This window comes from Dendropsophus ebraccatus, chromosome 6 (assembly GCF_027789765.1).
Source record: "Dendropsophus ebraccatus isolate aDenEbr1 chromosome 6, aDenEbr1.pat, whole genome shotgun sequence".
In the NCBI taxonomy this organism is placed as follows: Eukaryota; Metazoa; Chordata; class Amphibia; order Anura; family Hylidae; genus Dendropsophus; species Dendropsophus ebraccatus.
Window position 1 is genome coordinate 131,456,651 of NC_091459.1, and position 23,029 is coordinate 131,479,679.

Here is a 23,029-nt window from a genome sequence, read left to right on the forward strand (position 1 = left end):
TCAAATTTAATGGCCCCAGAAATTTATTATATAAATATGTAATTTACTACTACTTAAAAACATCAAGTCTTCCAGTACTTATCAGTTGCTGTATGTCCTGTAGGATGTGGTGTATTCTCTCCAGTCTGACACAGTGCTCTCTGCTGCCACCTCTGTCCTGAGCAGGAGAGGTTTCTATGGGGATTTGCTGCTGCTCTGGACAGTTGTTGACATGGACAGAGGTGGCAGCAGAGAGCACTACGTCAGACTGGAAAGAATACACCACTTCCTGCAGGATATACAGCAGCTGATAAGTACTGGAAAACATGAGATTTTTAAACAGAAGAAATTTACAAATCTATATAATTTGATTTCCACTGGAGTTTCCCTTTAAGGACTCTGTTAAAATATTTTCATACACAAACCAATAAAAGTAAATAAAGTTTTTTCCTTTATTACATTTATATAACATTTTCCTTGCAGAAACAGAGCTCGGCATCAGTACATGTGCAGTTTACATTCCTAAATCACAGAATAAACTAAGAGATGCCTTACAAGCACCTCCACCCTGTATCACTATACATACCAGCATATATACACCTGGTAGCCTCCTGAACAGATATTACTTATACCAGCAAAAACACAGTTCAGGAATCAATCACATTTATACTTAAATTTAATCTCAAAATGGTCCAAAATGAAAGGAGGTTCATCTACAGTTTCATCTTACACGCTGTTCAATGTTCACATAGAGCACTGGTCTCCAACCTGGAGCTGCCCATGCCTGGCATGCTGGAAAGTGTAGTTCTGCAGCAGCAGGAGAGCCACAGGTTGGAGTGATATAGTCTATGAATATCATTACTTATAATTACTATAAAAAAAACCTCTTTATAACAAAAAAAAAAACATATGCAGTTTATGTTCTATAACTAAGGTCAATAGTACTGCCTCTGTCCACTACAAGTGCGCCCTCTACTGGTCCACCAGCATCTGTACTGTTATCTTGAATGGCTTCTATACTTCAACTTTTTCAAACATAAATATTCTAAAAGCTCAGAAGTATCTAAAGTTTATATACAAGTCAGAACAAGAAAAGCCAGTTTAGCAATCCCATAATGCTCTGGGAAAGTCTTCGAAATAAAATTATCCATAGAAAAAGAAGTTGCCTTGTTCTGATTCAAGTAAATTGTAAGGTCGGGGGCACTAGCAGGGATCTCAGTCATCCAGCAGTATCAAATCCCCATAGAAAACCTCTGCAGCTCTGGACAGTTCCTGTCACAGACAGAGATGGCAGCAGAGAGCACTGTGTCAGACTGGAAAAGAATACACCACTTACTGCAGGACATGCAGCAGCTGATAAGGACTGGAAGGATTGAGGTTTTTTTAACCAGTTTTTATGCTTTTATCCCATTGAACATTAAAAGTATATTTGATATTTACACTGACTATAATTTAGCATCTCACACCTAGAGGAAAGACTATTCATGTTATGTCAATTGTGCAGCTGATTAAAACATACCATAGAAACACAAAATTACCTACAAACATCGAATTTATATAGTTTGGATATGGCTATATACTATAATATAGCTGTGTCTCTCCAATATAACAACTCTTAAATGGGCTCTGCCATTAAAAAAAAAAACAAAAAAAAAAAACCATGCCTGTTTTCTTTCAAAAACAGCGCCATCTTCAGTTAATGCTTGGTATTGCACCTCAGTCCCACTGAAACAGAATTGTGGTTAACCCCCTTTAAAATTGTTACACTATTGCGTATATAATATATTCAAAAAACAAAGAATAGGAAATAAAGTTTAATGGCCCCTGGGAAAGTGCGAAACAAATCAATGAGCCATTTGCAGTCTCTGGTGCAATCGCACGCAGTCTTGGTTTCTACTAAATATTTGAGAGCAATATGCTCTAAAACAAGAAAAAAAAAAATAAATGTAATGGTGTTTTATGCAGGATTCTACCAACCATAGTACCCTGTATAATCCCACTGATGGGACACGTGCACCCACCTCTAGTTACTTTGGCCAGTTATACAGAGTCCAGGAGCCGGGAGGTATACTGGTATGATGACCATGGGCACTGTAGAAGCAGCTATACTGGCCGTCACATACCTAACGTCCAAGGCTGGCCTACACAGAACCTGGCAGACATAGAACCTCCATGACTACTTAGAGCAGAGCGATCAATCCCCGCCTGTAATAAGACTAGCACAGTACCGTATCAATACAGTAAAACATTTGCTCGCTCCCATTTGTACCATATTAAATTATCAGAAACATTCATTTTTCTTTTTTTCCTAACAAGAGCTTTAAAACTACAGAACATTTGTCTCATGAAAACATAAGGAGCGTTCCTGTTAGCCTCAGAATCTGAAGAGGTCGATAAAGTGCTGCGGAGAGACGGGCGTGAGGCAGCTGTGGGGGTCGTTGGCCGTGCAGGGGTGCCCCGAGTCCTGGCAAGAGAAACACAGGAGGTACAGACAGTCAGTCTATGGCCAAAGCTACTTCAGGAAGATGAATCCTTACTATGGTAATTACAATATATAGACCTCATAGATAAAGTGAATATCACTATAACACCTGTCCTTATAGGAGTCACCGGGCCTGGCTATAGCCTCTAATATCACTATAACACCTGTCCTTATAGGAGTCACCGGGCCTGGCTGCAGCCTCTAATATCACTATGACACCTGTCCTTATAGGAGTCACCGGGCCTGGCTATAGCCTCTAATATCACTATAACACCTGTCCTTATAGGAGTCACCGGGCCTGGCTATAGCCTCTAATATCACTATAACACCTGTCCTTATAGGAGTCACCGGGCCTGGCTATAGCCTCTAATATCACAACACCTGTCCTTATAGGAGTCACCGGGCCTGGCTATAGCCTCTAATATCACTATAACGCCTGTCCTTATAGGAGTCACCGGGCCTGGCTATAGCCTCTAATATCACTATAACACCTGTCCTTATAGGAGTCACTGGGCCTGGCTGCAGCCTCTAATATCACTATAACACCTGTCCTTATAGGAGTCACCGGGGCTGCAGCCTCTAATATCACTATAACACCTGTCCTTATAGGAGTTGCTGGGCCTGGCTACAGCCTCTAATATCACTATAACACCTGTCCCTATAGGAGTCACCGGGCCTGGCTATAGCCTCTAATATCACTATAACACCTGTCCTTATAGGAGTCACCGGGCCTGGCTATAGCCTCTAATATCACTATAACACCTGTCCCTATAGGAGTCACCGGGCCTGGCTATAGCCTCTAATATCACTATAACGCCTGTCCTTATAGGAGTCACCGGGCCTGGCTATAGCCTCTAATATCACTATAACACCTGTCCTTATAGGAGTCACCGGGCCTGGCTGCAGCCTCTAATATCACTATAACACCTGTCCCTATAGGAGTCACCGGGGCTGCAGCCTCTAATATCACTATGAAACCTGTCCTTATAAGAGTCACCGGGCCTGGCTACGGCCTCTTCATTTGTTCTTGCACAAGCCATACATTATGTAGCATCAGTGCAAGGTAATGCGGCTTACCTAGTCCATTTAACTGCATTACTAACTACAACTGCAATAAAAAGTGCTGTATGTAGATGTAGCCCATTTCTCCAAAAATAAGACAGGGTCTCATGTTTTCCTATCTGAAAAAAACGCCAAGTCTTATTTTATTTTCGGGGAAAGACAGTATGCCCCTACACTGTAGCCCCATTTTATAAAGCAATTATCCACAATACTGTATGCCCCCATGTAGTCAGGCCTCTATACTGTATACATCCCCCCCTCTGCAGGTTGTCCCCAATACTGTATACATCCCCCTCTGCAGTAAGCCCCTCAATACTGTATACATCCCCCTCTGCAGTAAGCCCCTCAATACTGTATACATCCCCCCTCTGCAGTAAGACCCCAATACTGTATACCTCCCTTCCTCCTCAGCAGGTGGTCCCCATATTGTATACATCCTATGTTATCTATGGAGAGAGGAAGGGTAAAGCCCCTATTACACGGAGCGACTGACAGGAGCAAACAAGCTCTGTCAGTGCTCGCTTGCTCCTCATTCCTCCGCCGCGGGGAGGCTGCCAGGGTGATCGCTAGTTAGTCCGGGCAGCCCATAGAGGATAGCGGCGGTCTTCTGCCGCCGCCCCTGTTCCACAGAGCGACGGCAGCAGATCGCTGCTATCACAGTCGTTTGTCTTTCAACATGTTGAAAGACAAACGACAGCAACGATCAGCCGACATCGTTCATGTCGGCTAATCGTTGCCTTCTATTACACGCAGCGATTATCGGCCGAAACGGACGATAATTGTTCCGTGTAAAAGGGTCTTAAGCCCCAGCCAGTTAGCTTCTCTCTCCCAGAACAATAGAATTGGCCAGCTGACATCCAACATGCACAGTGACATCATCTGTCGGGAAGCTTCAAGCTACTCTAAGTAAAATGTATGGAGGCTCCAGTATGATGCATCATCACCTCTGAATCATTATGGACAGTGTTGGGGGATAGATAGGGCATGCATAATACATTGTGAAAATACACTGATCCTAGAAGGGAAAGGCCAGGCTCACATATATCCAGTGATGTGAACGGCATCTGTATTAGATCACTTTACAGATGTAATCTCATCCTGAAACATGTTAGAGGGGATGGACAGAGTATGGTAGAAAACACCAGAAAAACACACATGTGAGCAATTTCCACTTGTAAGACAAGTGACAGACAGCCATGCAGAGCCATGGGGGTATATGTGTGTTTTAGAGAATGGGACAGGACTGATTAACACAATCATAGGAAATCATGTAATGGGATGCAGACAGCAGTCGTCATATCCGTGTATAAAGCATGCGCCAAATACCTTACAGAAAAGAGCAAGCTGATAATCCTTTACAAGAGGAATGAAGAAGAAGACAAGCAGACCGATAAGAATCCTCATATATCCATCATGTCAGGCAGTACAGGCTATCAGATCATTCTAGATTTACTAGACCAGGTTATTCTCTAAAGAAGGGAAGTAAAAGGTGTGCTGGGGTATATGCCAATGGTAAGTACGGGCATTGCTACACTGCTGAAGATGGCCGAGCACTATTTGGTGGTCCCACAGACTTGGAACGGAGCAACGACAGTGATCAACCAGGAGCACACAGGCCCCCCACTCTTATGATCAGCAGGGGTCCCTGTGGTCAGACAGCTGCCAAACACCTATTCACAGGATAGGTGATAAGTGAAGGGCTGTAAATCCTTTAAATGTTCCTAGAGTCACTTCCCTACGAAAACCTAAAAAAGTGTCACTATCGTGTTTTTTTTTTTGTGCAGAAATCAATAGTCCAGGCGATTTTAAAAAGCTCTCTAATTGGGTTTATTAGGCACATATGCCATTATCTGCATTCAAAAAGACTTTCCCCAGGTCCCACATCCTCTTTCTCTCATTCATTCTCATTATCAGGAAATCTCGACTCTTTTACATCAGTTGGGCCCTGTCTGTTCTATGTAGAGGGAAGGGGGGGGGGGGGGGGGGTGGGGGGGAGGAGAAAGATTAGTTGGCAGCAGAGAGAACAAAGGATTTTACAGCGGGAGCTGTATGAAAGCAGATATTCAGAGGTCAGAGTTGACTTTAGAGGAGATAGTCCGGTGATGTAGCTGTAAATTAACTCTTTGTTGTCCTGTTTTGGTGCCTCATCTCCCTCCACCCCTCCCCTCTCCATAGAAAACTATAAAGACTATTTTAAACAACAGTGACACTTTAAAACACCTGCGAAATTGTTAAAGGAGATGAGCCTCAGCATAGGTGATGAATCTGTGAGGGTCTCTGCCTCCTTACGATAGAGAGAGCAGAGGTCTCCAAGTGCTCCTTGTGGACAGAGCAGCTGTGTGCAGGTGTGACTACTCCTACTCCATATCTGGAGCAGCTTTTGCTTTCAGTCTCTTAAAACAGTGAATGTAGTGGCCGTATAGGTGGATTACTGCTCTGTGCATTCTCGGCACTCAAGGACCGCCATACTCTTATCAGCCAGCACATTTATCACCTATTGGCTTCCATCACTAATTCCATCAGCGTTAAATGGAATGATAACCCTCATCATCTAATAAAAGTCAAGGATTTGTGTTCAAGATGGTGTTAAAAAAAAAAAAAAAACAAGAATAAAAATATTCTATTTTAGCTAAGTAAGTAAGAGGCCACTTTACCTTCCAGAAGAGGATGCTGCAATGGCGGCAGAAGTGCAAGGTGTCCCCGTATTGCTCCCTTTTCGGATAGTACTTCTCCAGTGTGAAGAACATTAGCTTCCAGTCAATATGACCATTTTCTGTGAAGATCAAGTCTTTACAAAACTAAGAGGGAAACAAAAAGTAATAAAACAGGATTAGGCAACTTGGGAGATTTATCAAACATGGTGTAAAGTGAAACTGGCTCAGTTGCCCCTAGCAACCAATCAGATTCCACCTTTCATTCCTCACAGATTTTGAGAGGTGGAATCTGATTGGTTGCTAGGGTCAACTGAGCCAGTTTCACTTTACACCAGGTTGATAAATCTCCCCCCCCCCCCCCCATTTATATATCCCCTATTAGTTAATATAATCAGTTATATAAGTTGAAAGCGTTGTCTGGGAAAATCTGTCCCCAAGTACAAATTAAGTAGATGGCTGCCATTTAATGGCAAATAATTCCCGTTATTTCAAAATAACGATCATGGTTTTAAATTGTGGCAATTATTTGCCCCAAAATGACGGCCATCCAGTAAATTTTCGCAGTGTGTGAACATAGCCTTTCTGTGTTTTCAATCCACTCCTAGATTTGGTTGCAAAAATACTGTGGGAACATAGCCTTAAAGCTAATCTACCACCATGTACATCGCTTTTCTTTTACATTCACAGACCAGTGCCAGGATGGCAGCGGTGCAGTTTCTTTTTTTCTTCTTTTTTTAACCGCTGCCCGGTTCCGGCGCACGGTGTCAAGTTTATTACCGAGCACCGACCCACCCCAGAGCACTGGGGGAAGGCCTGCAATCTCCCCTCTCTGACGTGACTCTAGTGATTTTAATGGAGCGGCATCACAGAAGGAAAGGGAGATCGTCACGCTGGGGGCTGGCGGGCCTTTCTCCAGTGCTTTGTGTCGGGCCGGCACTTAGGAACCAGGTCGGTGCAGCGGTTCAAAAAAAAAAAAAAAAGGACCAAGCAACTGGCATCCCCCCCCCGCCTGCGCTGGTTGCTTTAATGTTGAAAATCCCCCTTAAGGGTTATAGAAGCAGTAGAGCATGAAGGAATATAGGTGTGGTGCAGGTTGAGCAGGTTTCTGGGACAGGACGGATCCTCTTTCACACTGACACTTGCTTCCTTCATGCACATAAATGGGCATAAAAAGCCCTGGCGTTAGTGTGCAGGCCGTCCGCCAACACCGTGAGGTCACTGATTACACAACTGTGTTTGCTCCCGAACCAACGGCTGTCCCAGCATGACCGCCAGCGCCTAACCTTATACGGTAGACGGATGCAAACTACCTGAACAGCTGCACCTGCCTGTAACCTGATCATTACACCCGTCCCCAGAGCTCAGTACTGAAGGTTGTGGAGACCTGCCAAGAAGTTTAACATGCAGGAAAAATCCAGTTTAGTTAGCAAGGATCTAACTGGAGACTATGGGGGAGATTTATCAAACATGGTGTAAAGTGAGACTGGCTCAGTTGCCCCTAGCAACCAATCAGATTCCACCTTTCATTCCTCACAGACTCTTTGGAAAATGAAAGGTGGAATCTGATTGGTTGCTAGGGGCGACTGAGCCAGTTTCACTTTACACCATGTTTTATAAATCTCCCCCCATGTTCCCATAACATGTTTTGCATAAATGAAGCCCAATGTGCTTCTCTACAGCCATACACTACACCAGATCTTCATGTATGTCACGTCCCAACAAGGGCAACCTAATGGAGAAGCCTTCATGTGCCTGGTGCATTAGTTACCATCTTCTCTGAGAAGTGATATTTGCAAAGCTCCTTCCAGAGATGGAGGTCTTCACTGAGACTATACCACGACGGGGTCATCTCTCCCAAGTTGATGATATCCCAGGCGTCGGAAAACCTGAAGAGGATGTTGCTCTTCATTTGTTGTGGTAGATCACACAGGGTCGGACCATCGCCGAGTTGCTGAAATAAAAAGGAAAGAGTGAAATTTCACCAGGAAAGATGTCTACACAACTGCAGCAAAGAGAAAACACTTAAAGGGGTTGTACAGAATTAGGTAAAAAAAAAAACAAAAAAAAAAAAAACAGCGCCACCCCTGTCCTCAGGCTGTGTGTGGTATTCAGCGCCATTAACGTAAATGGAACTGAACTGCAAAACCCCAAACCCAAACTGAGAACACCCAAAAAGAGTAGCGCTGTTTTGGGGAGAAAGTGGCCATGTTTTTGTAAGCCTAGATAATCCCTTCAAATGGAACATACCAGCCTGATCTGAAGGTTCATGAGCTGCTCTTGCCACAAAAGAATCGTCTCCAGGCGAGAAATCCACATATTGATATTCCCTATCAATACACATCGCTCCACTTCTCTGATCAGGATGCCCAGGGTGGAGCTCAGGTCACTCAGAAGATCCCGGATCAGCTTGGGATTGTACTGATCTTCAAGAACTGCAATGATAAAAACAAGAATGGAAAAAAGGAAAGCCCTGACAACCAGAAAATCTTAAAGGGGGCATCCACATTTAAACAGCTCAATATCTTTTTTTCTGCTACAGATTAAATGAAGTGATCAAAAAAAAAAAACATGGCTACTTTCTTCAAGAAACAGCACCACTCTTGTCCTCAGTTTGGGTGTGGGGTTTGCAGCTGATTTCCATTAAAGTTAAAGTTAATGAAGACAGGGTTGGCGTCGTTTTTGCAAGAAAGTAGACGTGCTGGATAATCCCTTTAAAAGTCAAAGTTTTGATCATTTAGTCTCCCAATGTAAAATGGAGCCTGAGGCTTATTTACCTCTGTAGCTGATTTTAGCAGGTAAGAGTTATAGGGATTGTCACAGGTTATGTTTTGCACTGCAGCTAAAGTGAACAGGGCTGAGCAATTGAATAAATGGACACAACCAAGTGGCCCTTTCTAGGGATTTAAAATACTAGCAAAGGGCTTGGCTAGGCGGTCGGCTTGTCGGGTTACTGCCTTTGAACCAGGGCTGTGGAGTCGGTAAGCCGCAGCTCTGACTCCAACTCCTGAATTTTATCAGGACCGACTCCGACTCCTGCTCCTTCATAAATGGCCAGTCATGTACCAGGGGAGTTATTTATCACACTGGCTCAGCAGCTTCTCCCTGATGTCCTACATGATCCTGGGGCAATTTCTGAGGGAATAAGGAAAGATATAAAGCAGCTTCTCCTGTGCGTGCAGTGGATGCAGCCAGTCTCCAGCCTCCATGTCCTGAACAACTCACAACTAGACTAGATGGGGCAGGTGATCTTTTCCTGCTGACAATCTTCTATGTTTCTAACTAAATATGCACAAGAAACACTGCTAACAATGCCAGATACCTGTAATATAGAGGTCAGCCATAGTGATATAGAGAGAGGTCACACAGTGATATAGAGGGGTCACACATAGGGATATAGAAGGTCACTGTGGGGGCACGCAATAGCACACGCACACACACAGCCTGCTGCAGCCATAGCATACACACACACACACACACCCACACAGCCTGCTGCAGCTATAGCACACACACACAGCCTGCTGAAGCCATAGCATACACACACACCCACACAGCCTGCTGCAGCTATAGCGCACACACACACAGCCTGCTGAAGCCATAGCGCACACACACACACACAGCCTGCTGCAGTAATAGCGCGCACCATACACACACAGCCTGCTGCAGCCATAGCACACACACAGCCTGCTGCAGCAATAGCGCGCACCATACACACACAGCCTGCTGCGCCCATAGCGCACATACACACAGCCTGCTGCAGCCATAGCGTGCACACACACACAGCTTGCTGCAGCCGTAGCACACACACACAGCCTGCTGTAGTCATAGCACACACAGCCTACTGCAGCCATAGCACGCATACACATACACACAGCTACAGCCATAGAACACAGAAGAAAAACACACAAATCTTCTCCCAGAGAGAAAACACCACACTGGGGACTAAGGTTACAGCTAGGGCTGGGCGATTAATCGAATTAATTCGATTAATTCGCCCAGAGTGTTTGGATCGATTTGATTTTTTGTGAAAATCGTAAATTCGATTTTCACAAAAAATCATTGCGGGCGGGCCGGACGGTGCGGTACGCGGGCGGGCAGACAGTCCGGAGACGGGCAGTATGGGGCTGGCGAGCGCTGCTGTGAGGTGCAGGGCGGGCCGGCAGTCCGGAGAGGGGCGGTGCGGGGCCGAGAGGGGCGGATCGGGCCGGCAGTCTGGAGAGGGGCAGTATGGGGCTGGCGAGCGCTGGAGTGAGGCGAGGGGCGGGCAGTCCGGAGTTATGCAGCGCGGGCGTCCTTGAGCACAGCGTTCCGCTCCCCTGTCAGCCACAGTTACAGCTCCCCGGTCTCTGGAGGAGACAGCAGGGACTGCAGGGTGATAGTGTCGCTGCGGGTCCTGGAGCTGTACAGCGGGGTCAGATCCCGCTGTACAGCTCCAGGAATCACACTATCACCCTGCAGTCCCTGCTGTCTCCTCCAGAGACCGGGGAGCTGTAACTGTGGCTGACAGGGGAGCGGAACGCTGTGTGCCGGGGTGACAGAAGGAGGGCTATGTGCACTCCTGCTCCAGTCACCACCAGCCCCCCTCAGTCACCTCCAGCCCCCCCTCGGTCCCCTTCCAGTCACCCCCAGTTGCACCAGTCCCCCCCAGTCATCTCCAGCTTCCCCAGTCACCCCCAGTTGCACCAGTCCCCCCCAGTCATCCCCAGCTGCCCTAGTCCCTGTCAGTCATCCCCAGCTGCCCCAGTCAGTCATCCCCAGCTGCTCCAGTCCCCGTCAGTCTTCCCCAGTCCCCGTCAGTCTTCCCCAGTCCCCGTCAGTCATCCCCAGCTGCCCCAGTCCCTGTCAGTCATCCCCAGCTGCCCCAGTCCCTGTCAGTCATCCCCAGTCCCCGTCAGTCATCCCCAGCTGCCCCAGTCCCTGTCAGTCATCCCCAGTCCCCGTCAGTCATCCCCAGCTGCCCCAGTCCCTGTCAGTCATCCCCAGTCCCCGTCAGTCATCCCCAGCTGCCCCAGTCCCTGTCAGTCATCCCCAGTCCCTGTCAGTCATCCCCAGCTGCCCCAGTCCCCGTCAGTCATCCCCAGTCCCCGTCAGTCATCCCCAGTCCCCGTCAGTCATCCCTAGTCCCCGTCAGTCATCCCCAGTCCCCGTCAGTCATCCCCAGTCCCCGTCAGTCATCCCCAGCTGCCCCAGTCCCTGTCAGTCATCCCCAGTCCCTGTCAGTCATCCCCAGCTGCCCCAGTCCCTGTCAGTCATCCCCAGTCCCTGTCAGTCATCCCCAGCTGCCCCAGTCCCCGTCAGTCGTCCCCAGTCCCCTTCAGTCATCCCCAGCTGCCCCAGTCCCCGTCAGTCATCCCCAGTCCCCGTCAGTCATCCCCAGTCCCCGTCAGTCATCCCCAGTCCCCGTCAGTCATCCCCAGCTTCCCCAGTCCCTGTCAGTCATCCCCAGTCTCCGTCAGTCATCCCCAGTTCCCGTCAGTCATCCCCAGCTGCCCCAGTCCCTGTCAGTCATCCCCAGTCCCTGTCAGTCATCCCCAGCTGCCCCAGTCCCTGTCAGTCATCCCCAGTCCCTGTCAGTCATCCCCAGTCCCCGTCAGTCATCCCCAGCTGCCCCAGTCCCGGTCAGTCATCCCCAGTCCCTGTCAGTCATCCCCAGTCCCCGTCAGTCATCCCCAGTCCCCGTCAGTCATCCCCAGTCCCCGTCAGTCATCCCCAGCTGCCCCAGTCCCCGTCAGTCATCCCCAGCTGCCCCAGTCCCTGTCAGTCATCCCCAGTCCCTGTCAGTCATCCCCAGTCCCTGTCAGTCATCCCCAGCTGCCCCAGTCCCTGTCAGTCCCCCTCAGTCACAGGGGAGCACTGTTCCACTGGGAAGCAATACAGTTGTTGTCTCAAACATCATTAAAATTGTATCTGACGCTGTGAGAAAAATTTTGTTTATTTAGCAAAATAAAAAAAATCGAGATTTAAATCGAGAATCGTTCAGATTTCTAAAAAAATCGAGATTTTATTTTTTGGCCATATCGCCCAGCCCTAGTTACAGCTACACTACTTATGTCTTCTCCTCCTCCTCTATATTACACAGGATATCTTCATATTACACTGCTGCTCATATACAGTCATCCAGCATCCAAGAAGAGAACAGCACAGATCTCCCCCCCACACAATGGACTCTCCAGCTCAGAAACAAATGCCAAATAATGACTGACAACTTTTCCATGACCCCCTTATGTAATAGGGCCAGTGTCCTATTACTGATATATTCCCCGACCACCCTTATGTAATAGAGCCAGTGTCCTGTTAGAATGTTGCTCATAATATATATTCATGAGCAAAACTTGTAAAGTTCATATTAAAATTCAATTCTACATTTTTTAAAGATTTATTAGAGCTGCAGTCGGAACATTTTTTTTCCAACTCCGACTCCAGCCAAAACTAGCTCCGATCAGACTCCACAGCCCTGCTTTGAACTCTGTGTCGATCCTCTCTGGGTGCTGGGAAAAGCTGGATCCAGTCCTGGGAAACTTCTCCCAGTTTCCCAGGAGTGGATCCAGCTTTTCCCAGCACCCGGAAAGAAGCAGCACAGAGTTACAAGGCAGCAGGCTGACAAGCCGACCGCTGAGCCTAGCGGAGCCCTTTGCTTCTCTAGTACTGCACATCCCTAGCCCTACAGTAATCAACATACAATTTTACATCCAAAACTGAAACGTACCTTTTTTCACTATTATCTCCAGAATGTTAAAGTAATTCTTCTGCGCCGCTCCGCTCAGGGATGTGAGCTGAGATTTGGCAATGAGCTGAAGTAACTACAATACAGAAACAGGTGGGATTATTCTCTATGTAGGTGACACATGTAATGTCTGCAATGTGGATCATGTACAGTGAGTGAGCCGATGCAGAGATTTGCCTTTGGCCTTCTATAATACAAACAAATTTTGTATATGGAATATATGGAAGAGATTACACAAAACATTAAAAATTTCAACAAACAAACAAACAAAATACATACAGGCATCCCAGGAACCCAACCTCAATACAACCATCTGCAGCAGGAGCCTCCCCCCATCTATATAACAAGAGGGCCTATGCGATTAAATTAGAGGAATGGACTTACTTTAGCGACATAATTGAACCTTCGGACGTCCTGAATTGCACTTGAAAAGTCTAAGCGATTAAAGGCTTCACCCAAAGTACAATACCCGTGTCTCTGGAGAAAAATAAGAGATTTCATGTCACTCAGGGAGAAATAAGACTCCTGTGCTTGTAACATAATCGAAATCAATAAATATCAATAGTACAAATGATTTTAAGAAATAGGTTTTATTAAGCAAAAGAGTTTCCTTCTGTGCTCAAAAAGCTGTTTTCCTACCTCCTCCCCTCACTTTAGAAGAGGCAGGATTTCTCTGTCCATTATACTGTATGGAGAGGGGAGGGGTCAAGGGGGGGTGAGTAAGCATGGAGAGGAGAAAAGGCAGCCCTACAAAACACATCATCCTGCAATCTCCTCTCACCAAGCTCCTACAAAACCTTTCTGACAATAAGAAATGGGGGGGGGGGGGGGGCTAGGAAACAGCTTTTTGAGTACAGAAAGAGGCTTTTTGCGTAATAAAACCTATTGCAGAGTTTATTCAAATCACTTAATTAAATGACAGTTACACTTGCAAGCGATACGATCACAGGAATGGGCCATAAAAAGTCTGAGGGTCTGACAGCTAGGACAACAAACATATCTGGGTTACTTACTTCTCTGGTACTTTCCTTGTGCACATAAATCCATTTCTCTTGGTAAAAGTCTGTATGGGGGGAAAATAATAATAATAAAATATATATATATATATATATATATATATATATATATATATATATATATATAAAGAACAATGTTCACAATTCCCAGCCTCACTTGCTGCACGTCTGCATTCAGACTCACTTGGCGCCTCACTTCCCAGTACAGTGCGGGGATTACTATAGTGAATTTCCATAATGTCCTCTCATTACACATAATAGGCGTTGCATCACTGTTCAGAGGACTGTATTCAGCTAATAGGCCACGGGAGGATTGCGAGCCTGTAGAAGCGGCCTTGTTATATCATACGGCGGCTGCCTATCTGCACTGGAGATAGAGAGATCAGTCCTCCTGGCGGATCAGGAGATCTCTAGAAGTGACAGCTTAGGGCTGGACACGTAAGTATGCCGTCTCATGCTCAGGCTTTGAAGCCAAAGTAAAGAATGGATTATAAATAGAGACAAGTGTAAAGAGATATCTGAGACTTCTCTTTTTAAAGGGCGCTCAAGTGATAAGGAGGTTGCAGGCCCCTCAGCATGCACGCTCCCTCCCCCACCTCTTCCTGCTCGGATTCCAGCACTGGGCCCTGTATGTCAGTCAGTCAAGACAGAGAGAAGTGGAGAAGGGAGGAGGCGTGAATGCTGCAGCTCGGCATAGCCTTTTGAACTCTGATCATGATATAGAGCTGACAGATTCCCTTTAAGTCCAGTGTAGAAAAGTTGTGCTACCGAATAGATGGAGTGCACCATGCACATGTTCCATGAAGCTTTAAACCAGGGATGGGGAACCTTTGGCCCTCCAGCTGTTCCAAAACTACAATTCCCATCATGCCTGGACAGCAGTTGGAGGGCGGAAGGTTCCCGATCCCCACTTTAAAGAGACTTTAACATAGGTAGGGCCTAAGCAAACTACACAAGAGCAGGTACCCACACCATACACAGAGCTGTACATATCCTTACACTGAGACTTCGTAGTGTTGTTGAGTTGCTCCTTTTCGCTCTTGGTTGGGGGCAGGGAGCAGTTCTCATTTTCAAAAGTTTCTCCATCATCAATATTCAGTCTAGGATAAAAAGAGATGTCAAACAGAATTTAAAGGGGTATACCAATCAGATAAAATACATGGAGATTAACAATTCATTCTATACTTCAGTCTCCTTCCCCCAGTTCTGAGCTGCTGCTTTATGCTGAAGACATAGAAAACTGTGTGTGAGCTTTTACTCCCTCCTCCCCTATTCCTTTCGAGGTGGCTCATGTAAACAGTGTCCCTGGCCGGCTGTCACTGTGCTCTGTAATGCAGGAGAGTTAATCTAAGGCAGGGATGGGGAACCTTGGGTCTTCCAGCTGTTGCAAAACTACAATTTCCATCATGCCTCGACAGCTAAAGCTTTGGCTGTCCAAGCATGATAGGAATTGTAGTTTTGCAATAGCTGGAGGGCCCAAGGTTCCCCATCCCTGATCTAAGGTAAAGTAAGGGACCTATTCCACAGAGCGATAATCTGCCTGACTGGGCCAATTCGGCAGATTATCGCTCCGTGTAATAAAAGACATCGATCAACCCAAGAGCTGAGGGACACTGTTAAATCGTCTCACAGAGGCCGGGGAGATGGAGCGAACATCTCACACACACAGTTTTCTATGTCTTTAGCAGAAAGCAGCAGCTCAGAACTGGGGGAAGGAGAGTGAAAAGATAATAAGTAAGGAAGGAATGGAGTATTACAACAGAACACTGCGATGTGGATAAGAGAGTCAAAATATGGGGTGGGGAAATTAAGAGAAGAGGAATGGTTGTTGCAGAACTGAGATACCGTTTCACCCAGGGGGAATGGGGGATGTTAGTAGAGTGCTGAGATACTGTATTCCTGGTAAGAGGATTAGGGTTTAGCATTGCAGCAGCATGTGACACCAGTAGATAGAGGAGACAATAGCAGTTTCCTGTGGATTGACCTCATCGAAGGTCACAGAGTACGCTCGGTAATAATTCACATTCATCTCTAGGAGAGAGTGTCTGTCTATTGAAGTCTATGTCCATGAGCCTTGCTGTAAAGCATGTCACTAAATGCTGTTAAGAACAGCTCAGGCAATATGACCGCCCCCATAACAATGGACAAAAAGTTAAATAAAATAAATTGAAGTCAGAAAATATAAACAGCTTAGAAGAAAAGAACAATTTTGAGTAACTGATTCTAATCAGTAAAAGAAAATTTAGATTATAAATTCCCTTTAACAATGCTCTCCCCGTACTCACAGGTGGAGGTTAAAGTTGTTGTTCCTCTCGATGTCATCACAGGAGGCTTCACATCTTTTCCATCCGTCCTCGGTTTTCATCCAGCTCCACCCGGGAGAACGCCAATCTTGACCCAGAAATGGCATGACTGTCCTGCTGGTGATGGTACTCCTGTTAGTTCACTGTATTCAGCCTTGTTCACATACAGGTTCAGGAAGCCTTCCCCCTACTAACACAATAGGGTGAGTCATGATTCACGGCCTGCCCTGACATTATTGTGAATGTGATACAAAAGAGGCTGAACCTGGAAAATCCTTTTAAGGTGAAGTACTGGAGACTGACAGCAGAGGGGAATGGACTTTGCACCGTATCAACCACGCTGGGCGGGCCGTAAAGTGTAATAAGGTTTGACATTAACCGTATTTATGTAACTCCTTGTAGACCAGGCTGGGCCATGATCAATTAAAGGTTTATAACAGGGGGGTCAAACTCAGGCCCACAAAACTACAATTCCTATCATGCCTGGACAGCCAAAGCAGTCCAGGCATGATGGGAGTTGTAGTTTTCCAACAGCTGGAGGGCCTGAGTTTGTATCAATAAGGAGTTCAAGTTTTTTCCAATAGCTGGGCTGTTTGGGCATGTTGGGAGTCATAGGGTCCATTTAGAGTGCGTTTACACAGACAGATTATCTGCCAAAGATTTGAAGCCAAAGCCAGAAAAGGATTTGAAAAGAAGAGAAATCTCAGGCTTTCCTTTACGACCTGATCTCTGCTTATAGTCTGTTTCTGTGGCTTTGGCAGATAATCTTTCTGTGTAAATGGACCCTTAGTTTTGCAACAGCTGGGTTGTCTGGGCATGCTGGGAGTTGTAGTTTTGCTAGATGTGGGCTGTCTTGGCTTGCTGGGAGTTGTAGTTGTGAAATATTTTGGCTGTCTGGACATGCTGGGAGTTGTAGTTCTGCAATAGTTGGACTGCCTGGACATGCTGGGAGTTGAAGTTGTGAATTATTTAGGCTGTCTGGACATGCTGGGAGTTGTAGTTGTGAATTATTTAGGCTGTCTGGACATGCTGGAAGTTGTAGTTGTGAATTATTTAGGCTGTCTGGACATGCTGGGAGTTGTAGTTGTGAATTATTTAGGCTGTCTGGACATGCTGGGAGTTGTAGTTGTGAATTATTTAGGCTGTCTGGACATGCTGGGAGTTGTAGTTGTGAATTATTTTGGCTGTCTGGACATGCTGGGAGTTGTAGTTGTAAATTATTTTGGCTGTCTGGACATGCTGGGAGTTGTAGTTGTAAATTATTTTGGCTGTCTGGGCATGCTGGGAGTTTTAGTTCTGCAGTTGCTGGGCTGTCTGGGCATGCTGGGAGTTGTAGTTCTGCAGTTGCTGGGCTGTCTGGGCATGCTGGGAGTTGTAGTTCTGCAGTTGCTGGGCTGTCTGGGCATGCTGGAAGTTGTAGTTCTGCAGTTGCTGGGCTGTCTGGGCATGCTGGGAGTTGTAGTTCTGCAGTTGCTGGGCTGTCTGGGCATGCTGGGAGTTGTAGTTCTGCAGTTGCTGGGCTGTCTGGGCATGCTGGGAGTTGTAGTTCTGCAGTTGCTGGGCTGTCTGGGCATGCTGGGAGTTGTAGTTCTGCAATAATTGGGCTGTCTGGGCATGCTGGAAGTTGTAGTTCTGCAATAGTTTCTGTCTGGGCATGCTGGGAGTTGTAGTTCTGCAGTTGCTGGGCTGTCTGGGCATGCTGGGAGTTGTAGTTCTGCAGTTGCTGGGCTGTCTGGGCATGCTGGGAGTTGTAGTTCTGCAGTTGCTGGGCTGTCTGGGCATGCTGGGAGTTGTAGTTCTGCAGTTGCTGGGCTGTCTGGGCATGCTGGGAGTTGTAGTTCTGCAGTTGCTGGGCTGTCTGGGCATGCTGGGAGTTGTAGTTCTGCAGTTGCTGGGCTGTCTGGGCATGCTGGGAGTTGTAGTTCTGCAATAATTGGGCTGTCTGGGCATGCTGGGAGTTGTAGTTCTGCAATAATTGGGCTGTCTGGGCATGCTGGGAGTTGTAGTTCTGCAATAGTTTCTGTCTGGGCTGTCTGGGAGTTGTAGTTCTGCAGTTGCTGGGCTGTCTGGTCATGCTGGGAGTTGTAGTTCTGCAATAATTGGGCTGTCTGGGCATGCTGGGAGTTGTAGTTCTGCAATATCTGGAGAGCCACGTAGTGGAGAACACTGCAGTAAATACATATTATAGAGTGTACAGAAAATCACCCATATAAATAACACATCCATGACGTATATCCCATACAATGCAGTCCTATGTATATATCACTGATGGGGGGACTACAACCCCCAGCCGCCCCGGCTCCCCGTGTATCACCTGTATGGCCGCGGAGATCCGCTCTACATGGACGAACAAGGCGTTCTTGTTGCCGGAAGTCTCCGCTAAGCTGTCTTCATATAGAGAAGTCGAAGTCAGCCACGCCTACATCACCGCTCATTGGCTGTATCTCTGAACCCGCCTCCAAACTGTGCTGTGATTGGACGCTGTCAAAGCAGGTTGGGGGTCACGTGACGGTTACCACGTGTTTCTGTTGTCGTTTGCGCCAAAGTGTTGAGTGCGCTTGCGCAAACTGGCATTCTGCCCCGGCAAGGGAGGGGTAAATGTGGTGTGAAAGCTCTGCAGTGGGGGTAATACTCTTCAATAAGGATAGGTGGCGCTCTACTAGGTATGGAGGAAGCGTGCTGCACCATTTTTCCACTTTGGGGAAGGCATTTATAGTTGCACCTGGAGGGATTAGGTTACTCCCCTTACACTACAGCAGTGGATTGCAAAACTGCAACTCTCAGTGGCTGTTTGGGCATGCTGGGAGTTATAGTGTTTAGGGTTTGGTCTAAGACCAATACTGTATGGGAATTCCTCTAAGTGCAACCATAAATTCCTTCCCTAGAGTGCAAAGACTATGTATTATGCCCCCTATCTGCAAAGTGTCCACAAAAACTTTAGCATTTGCAAAACTACAACCTAATAGGATGGATTAGTGTCTTATAGTGTCTAGAACCACAGGCAACAAGCTTAGGGTAGTGACGGGTCGGGTTATTGAAGGGTTAATGAATTATGCCAGTTAATCTGGGTTACAATTTAAAGGGATTCTTTAAAGCGAGGATACAGAACCTTTGGGCCTCCGGCTGGTGCATAACTACAATTCCCATCATGCCTGGACAGCTAAAGACATGATGGGCATTGTAGTACTGCAACACCCTGAGGCCCAAAGGTCCCGTATCCTCGCTTTACACTGTATCTGACACTTCCAAAAACAGGGAGCTGGGCGCAGAGTTTGGGGATATCAAGGGATTGGTGGCGGCTGATCAAAACTTGGTTATCTGTCATTGATTGGAATAGCAAAGCGCTGACAGCGATCAGTTCTGTAGTCATGGTAAAGGTCTGATAGCTGGAGCTAAAGTCCCTATTCCGCGGAACGATTATCGCTCCAACGACCGCTCGTTAACGATAATAGCTTTGTGGAATTGGTGTAAATGAGCGAACGACAAAGGCGAAATCGTTATATTGTCATTCAAAATAGTTTTTCAGCATGTAAAAAAAAAAATTGTTGGAAAGATAATTCACTAATCGGTTCATAAAATTAGAAATCTTTCAGTCGTTCGTAAAAAGGTTTAAAAAAAGTAGGTGTGTCGTATGGTCATGATCACCCCGGTGAACGTTTTAAGCGACCATGTAACGGCCGCAAAATAATCGTTACACTACATATATCGTTCACGTTATGTCTTTATCGTTCGCTAAAAAAAAATATTTAGTGATCGTTAACGAGCGGCCGTTGGAGCGAGTTTATGAACGATAATCGTTCTGTGTAATATGGTGAACGATTTCAGGTTAACGATAAACAATCTCGCTTGCAATTGTTTATCGTTAGTGTAAGGGCCCTATTCCACTGGACGATTATCGTTTAGATTATCGTTAAATCTTTCGAATCTAAACGATAATTGTTCAGTTGAAATGCAGTTAACGATTAACGACCGAACGAGAAATCGTTGATCGCTTTATAAGACCTGGACCTATTTTTATCGTTGCTCGTTCGCAAAACGTTCGCAAATTGTTCGCATTGAATAAGACGTCGTTCGCAGTAGATACGAACGCAATAGCGAAGAAATAGCGAAGAAAAAACGTTTGCAAATACGATCATGAGTAACGATTATCGTTCCATGGAAATGAGTGAACGTTTTCAGGTCTTTTCCATCAGCGGTTGTTTGAGATCGTTAATCGTTATCGATTATGCAAACGATAATCGTCCGGTGGAATAGGGCCCTAATCCCCTGCCTGGCTGTGTGTTTACTCAGATAAGAGGCACCTATACCTGATTTTAGAGTGATATCGCCATCTAGTGGAATGTTCTGTCTAGTGGAATGTGCTATTGTCTTTAGAATCAGTTCTGCCCAAGGCTTCCTCTATTGTCATGCTGCGGGTGACTACTACTGTTGAGTGAAATGTTCGGGTTCTGCAACGTTAGCCGAACCTGAATGCTCATTGTTTGATTCCCCGCGGCTGTATAAGTTGGATGCCGCCCCAAGGCTGCCAGAAAAACATAGATGCAATTTGCTGCTTGTCGCTCTGTGCTATAGGAGTGGTGGATGCAAACCAGTGCTCACTTCAATGGGCAGCCCGAACAATCTAAGGATCTTTAGGATAGTTGGTAGATGTGAGATACTTAAGGAAGCTTTAGTTGCAAATGTCTCCGAGTAGTTTTAGGTAGGTTGACTTGCAGTTGAGGCTTGGGGGCTACCAAGGGGCTAGGCAGTGCAGAACTCCTGTCAGGGTGACTTTAATGGACTTGACTTCTTAGGAGAATACCAGTACTTACAGTTTAGACCAGGGATGGGGAACCTTCGGCCCTCCAGCTGTTGCAAAACTAAAGCTTTGCTTCGGCTGTCCAGGCATGATGGGGATTGTAGTTTTGCAACAGCTGGAGGGCCAAAGGTTCCCATTCCTTGGTTTAGACCTTTAGAGAATACTGCCTCTTGCTGGAAGACATCACAGAGTGCCAGATCCAGGAACTCGGGCAGCGGGGTTGAAGAACAGGGTGGAGCTAATCACTCAAAATTACCCAAGAAATGTAAGTGTGGTACTTCAGCTTGTAGCAATTTTGACCAACACACTAGGGAGAGTCCTGAAGGACTTCCTGAGAATAGAACAGTCACTCCAGACATAGATTGACATATCCCTTTTGGGTGGTAGTTGCCTCTCTTAAAGGGGCTACAAAAACATGGCCACTTTCTTTCAGAGGCAACATGACTCCAGTTCAGGTGTGGTTTGCAATTAAAGGGGTTATCCAGCGCTACAAAAACATGGCCACTTTTCCCCCTACCGTTGTCTCCAGTTCAGGAGCAGTTTGCAATTAAGCTCCATCTACTTCAATGGAACTGAGTTTCAAAACCCCACCCAAACTGGAGACAACAGTAGGAGGAAAGTGGCCATGTTTTTGTAGCGCTGGATAACCCCTTTAAGCTCCATTCACTTCAATGGAACTGACAGCAAAACCCTGCCCAAGCTGGAGACAAGAGTGGGGGTGTCTGTGAAAGAAAGTGGCCATGTTTTTGTAGCGCTGGAAAACCCCTTTAGGCTCCGTTCACTTTAATGGAAATAAGCAGCAAAACCCCGCCCAAGCTGGAGAGTAGTGCTGTCTCTGGAAGGAAGTGGCCATGTTTTTGTAGCGCTGGACAACCCCTTTAAGACTTTAGCAGGCCAAATTGACTAACACCCAGAACTAACCTCAACTCTCCACTGAAGGGCTAAAACTGGGCTAATCCCCTATTGGTGGGGTAGAATTTGAGACAAGTTAATGTCCCATTGATGGGAACATTCTAGAATAAGCCAAGGATTGGCTAGGAGTGAAGAACGTGGCTGGCAATTATACTCTTGCATGAGCAAACAATGGATTAACCCCATTGACCTCAATGTGCTGTAAGGAACAGAGGGAACACTAAGTGGCGGCATCTAGTGGCCAGAAAGTAAAGGTGCAGTTTTAGAAAGTACAATATATGGGTGGGTTCAGACTAGGGAATTCTCGCGGATAAATTTTGCTGAATTCCGTTGCTAGAACGCGCTCACAGCTGTGCGCCTTTCCACCAGCTCCATAGACACCATTTTATGGGCCGGCTGATTCCACTATCTACCGAAAGAATTGACATATCAATTCTTTCGGTGGAATGCGGAATGCGGAATCTGCCCGTGCATAGAATGGTGGAGAGGCGTGCAGCCACGAGCGCGTTCTAGTGACGGACTGAACCCACCCTATGGGAGCATAGGTAATGCATACAAAATAAGAAACCCATCAGTGGCCCATGGGTTCCCGGACACTGTATGTATGAGCAAACCTGTCAAAATCTTCAGGTTCGAAGGGGTAGTGCGGTGCTAAAAAATTATTCACAGAATAACACACATCACAAAGTTATACAACTTTGTAACGTATGTTGTGTGTAAATTGCCCCCTTCCCCGTGTCCCACCACTCCCTCCCGTGTACCCGGAAGTGCGTGGTGCATTATACATTACCTGATCCGTGTTGAGGCCGTCCGCCATCTTGTGCCAAACGTCATCTTCGGACGCACGCCCGAATCGCTGCCGCCGCCCCCCCTCCGCCACGTCATGACTGTGCTCAGCCGCGATTGGCTGAGCACAGTTATGCTCAGCCAATCGCGGCTGAGCAGCTGATGACGCGGCCGCGTCATCAGCCGTGATTGGCTGTGTATAACTTTGTAATGTGTGTTATTCTGTGAATAATTTTTTAGCGCCGCACTACCCCTTTAAGAGGTTCCCTCAACACTAGAGGCCAGGCATGTACATTGCGTCTTCATTCACATGGGG

The 23,029-nt window shown here is 46.5% G+C and overlaps 1 protein-coding gene across 4 annotated transcripts; it reads right to left on the minus strand.

The window, feature by feature from the left end:
* Window positions 1-407: 407 nt before the first annotated feature.
* FBXO25 (F-box protein 25) lies at window positions 408-18,638 on the minus strand. Of its 4 annotated transcripts, none has more exons than XM_069973035.1 (10): window positions 18,532-18,638; window positions 16,200-16,407; window positions 14,914-15,014; window positions 13,912-13,961; window positions 13,283-13,375; window positions 12,881-12,974; window positions 8,425-8,609; window positions 7,946-8,128; window positions 6,178-6,321; window positions 408-2,443 (listed from the first exon to the last, which is right to left on the minus strand). In XM_069973035.1, exons 2-10 carry the CDS (start codon window positions 16,322-16,324, stop codon window positions 2,354-2,356), a joined length of 1,065 nt encoding a protein of 354 aa, XP_069829136.1. In that variant the 5' UTR covers window positions 16,325-16,407; window positions 18,532-18,638; the 3' UTR covers window positions 408-2,353. The 4 variants fall into 4 exon arrangements, with proteins under 4 accessions (XP_069829136.1, XP_069829139.1, XP_069829137.1 ...); XM_069973038.1 differs by having other exon boundaries at window positions 16,200-16,331; window positions 18,532-18,632; XM_069973036.1 differs by having other exon boundaries at window positions 16,200-16,404; window positions 18,532-18,622.
* Window positions 18,639-23,029: the final 4,391 nt, after the last annotated feature.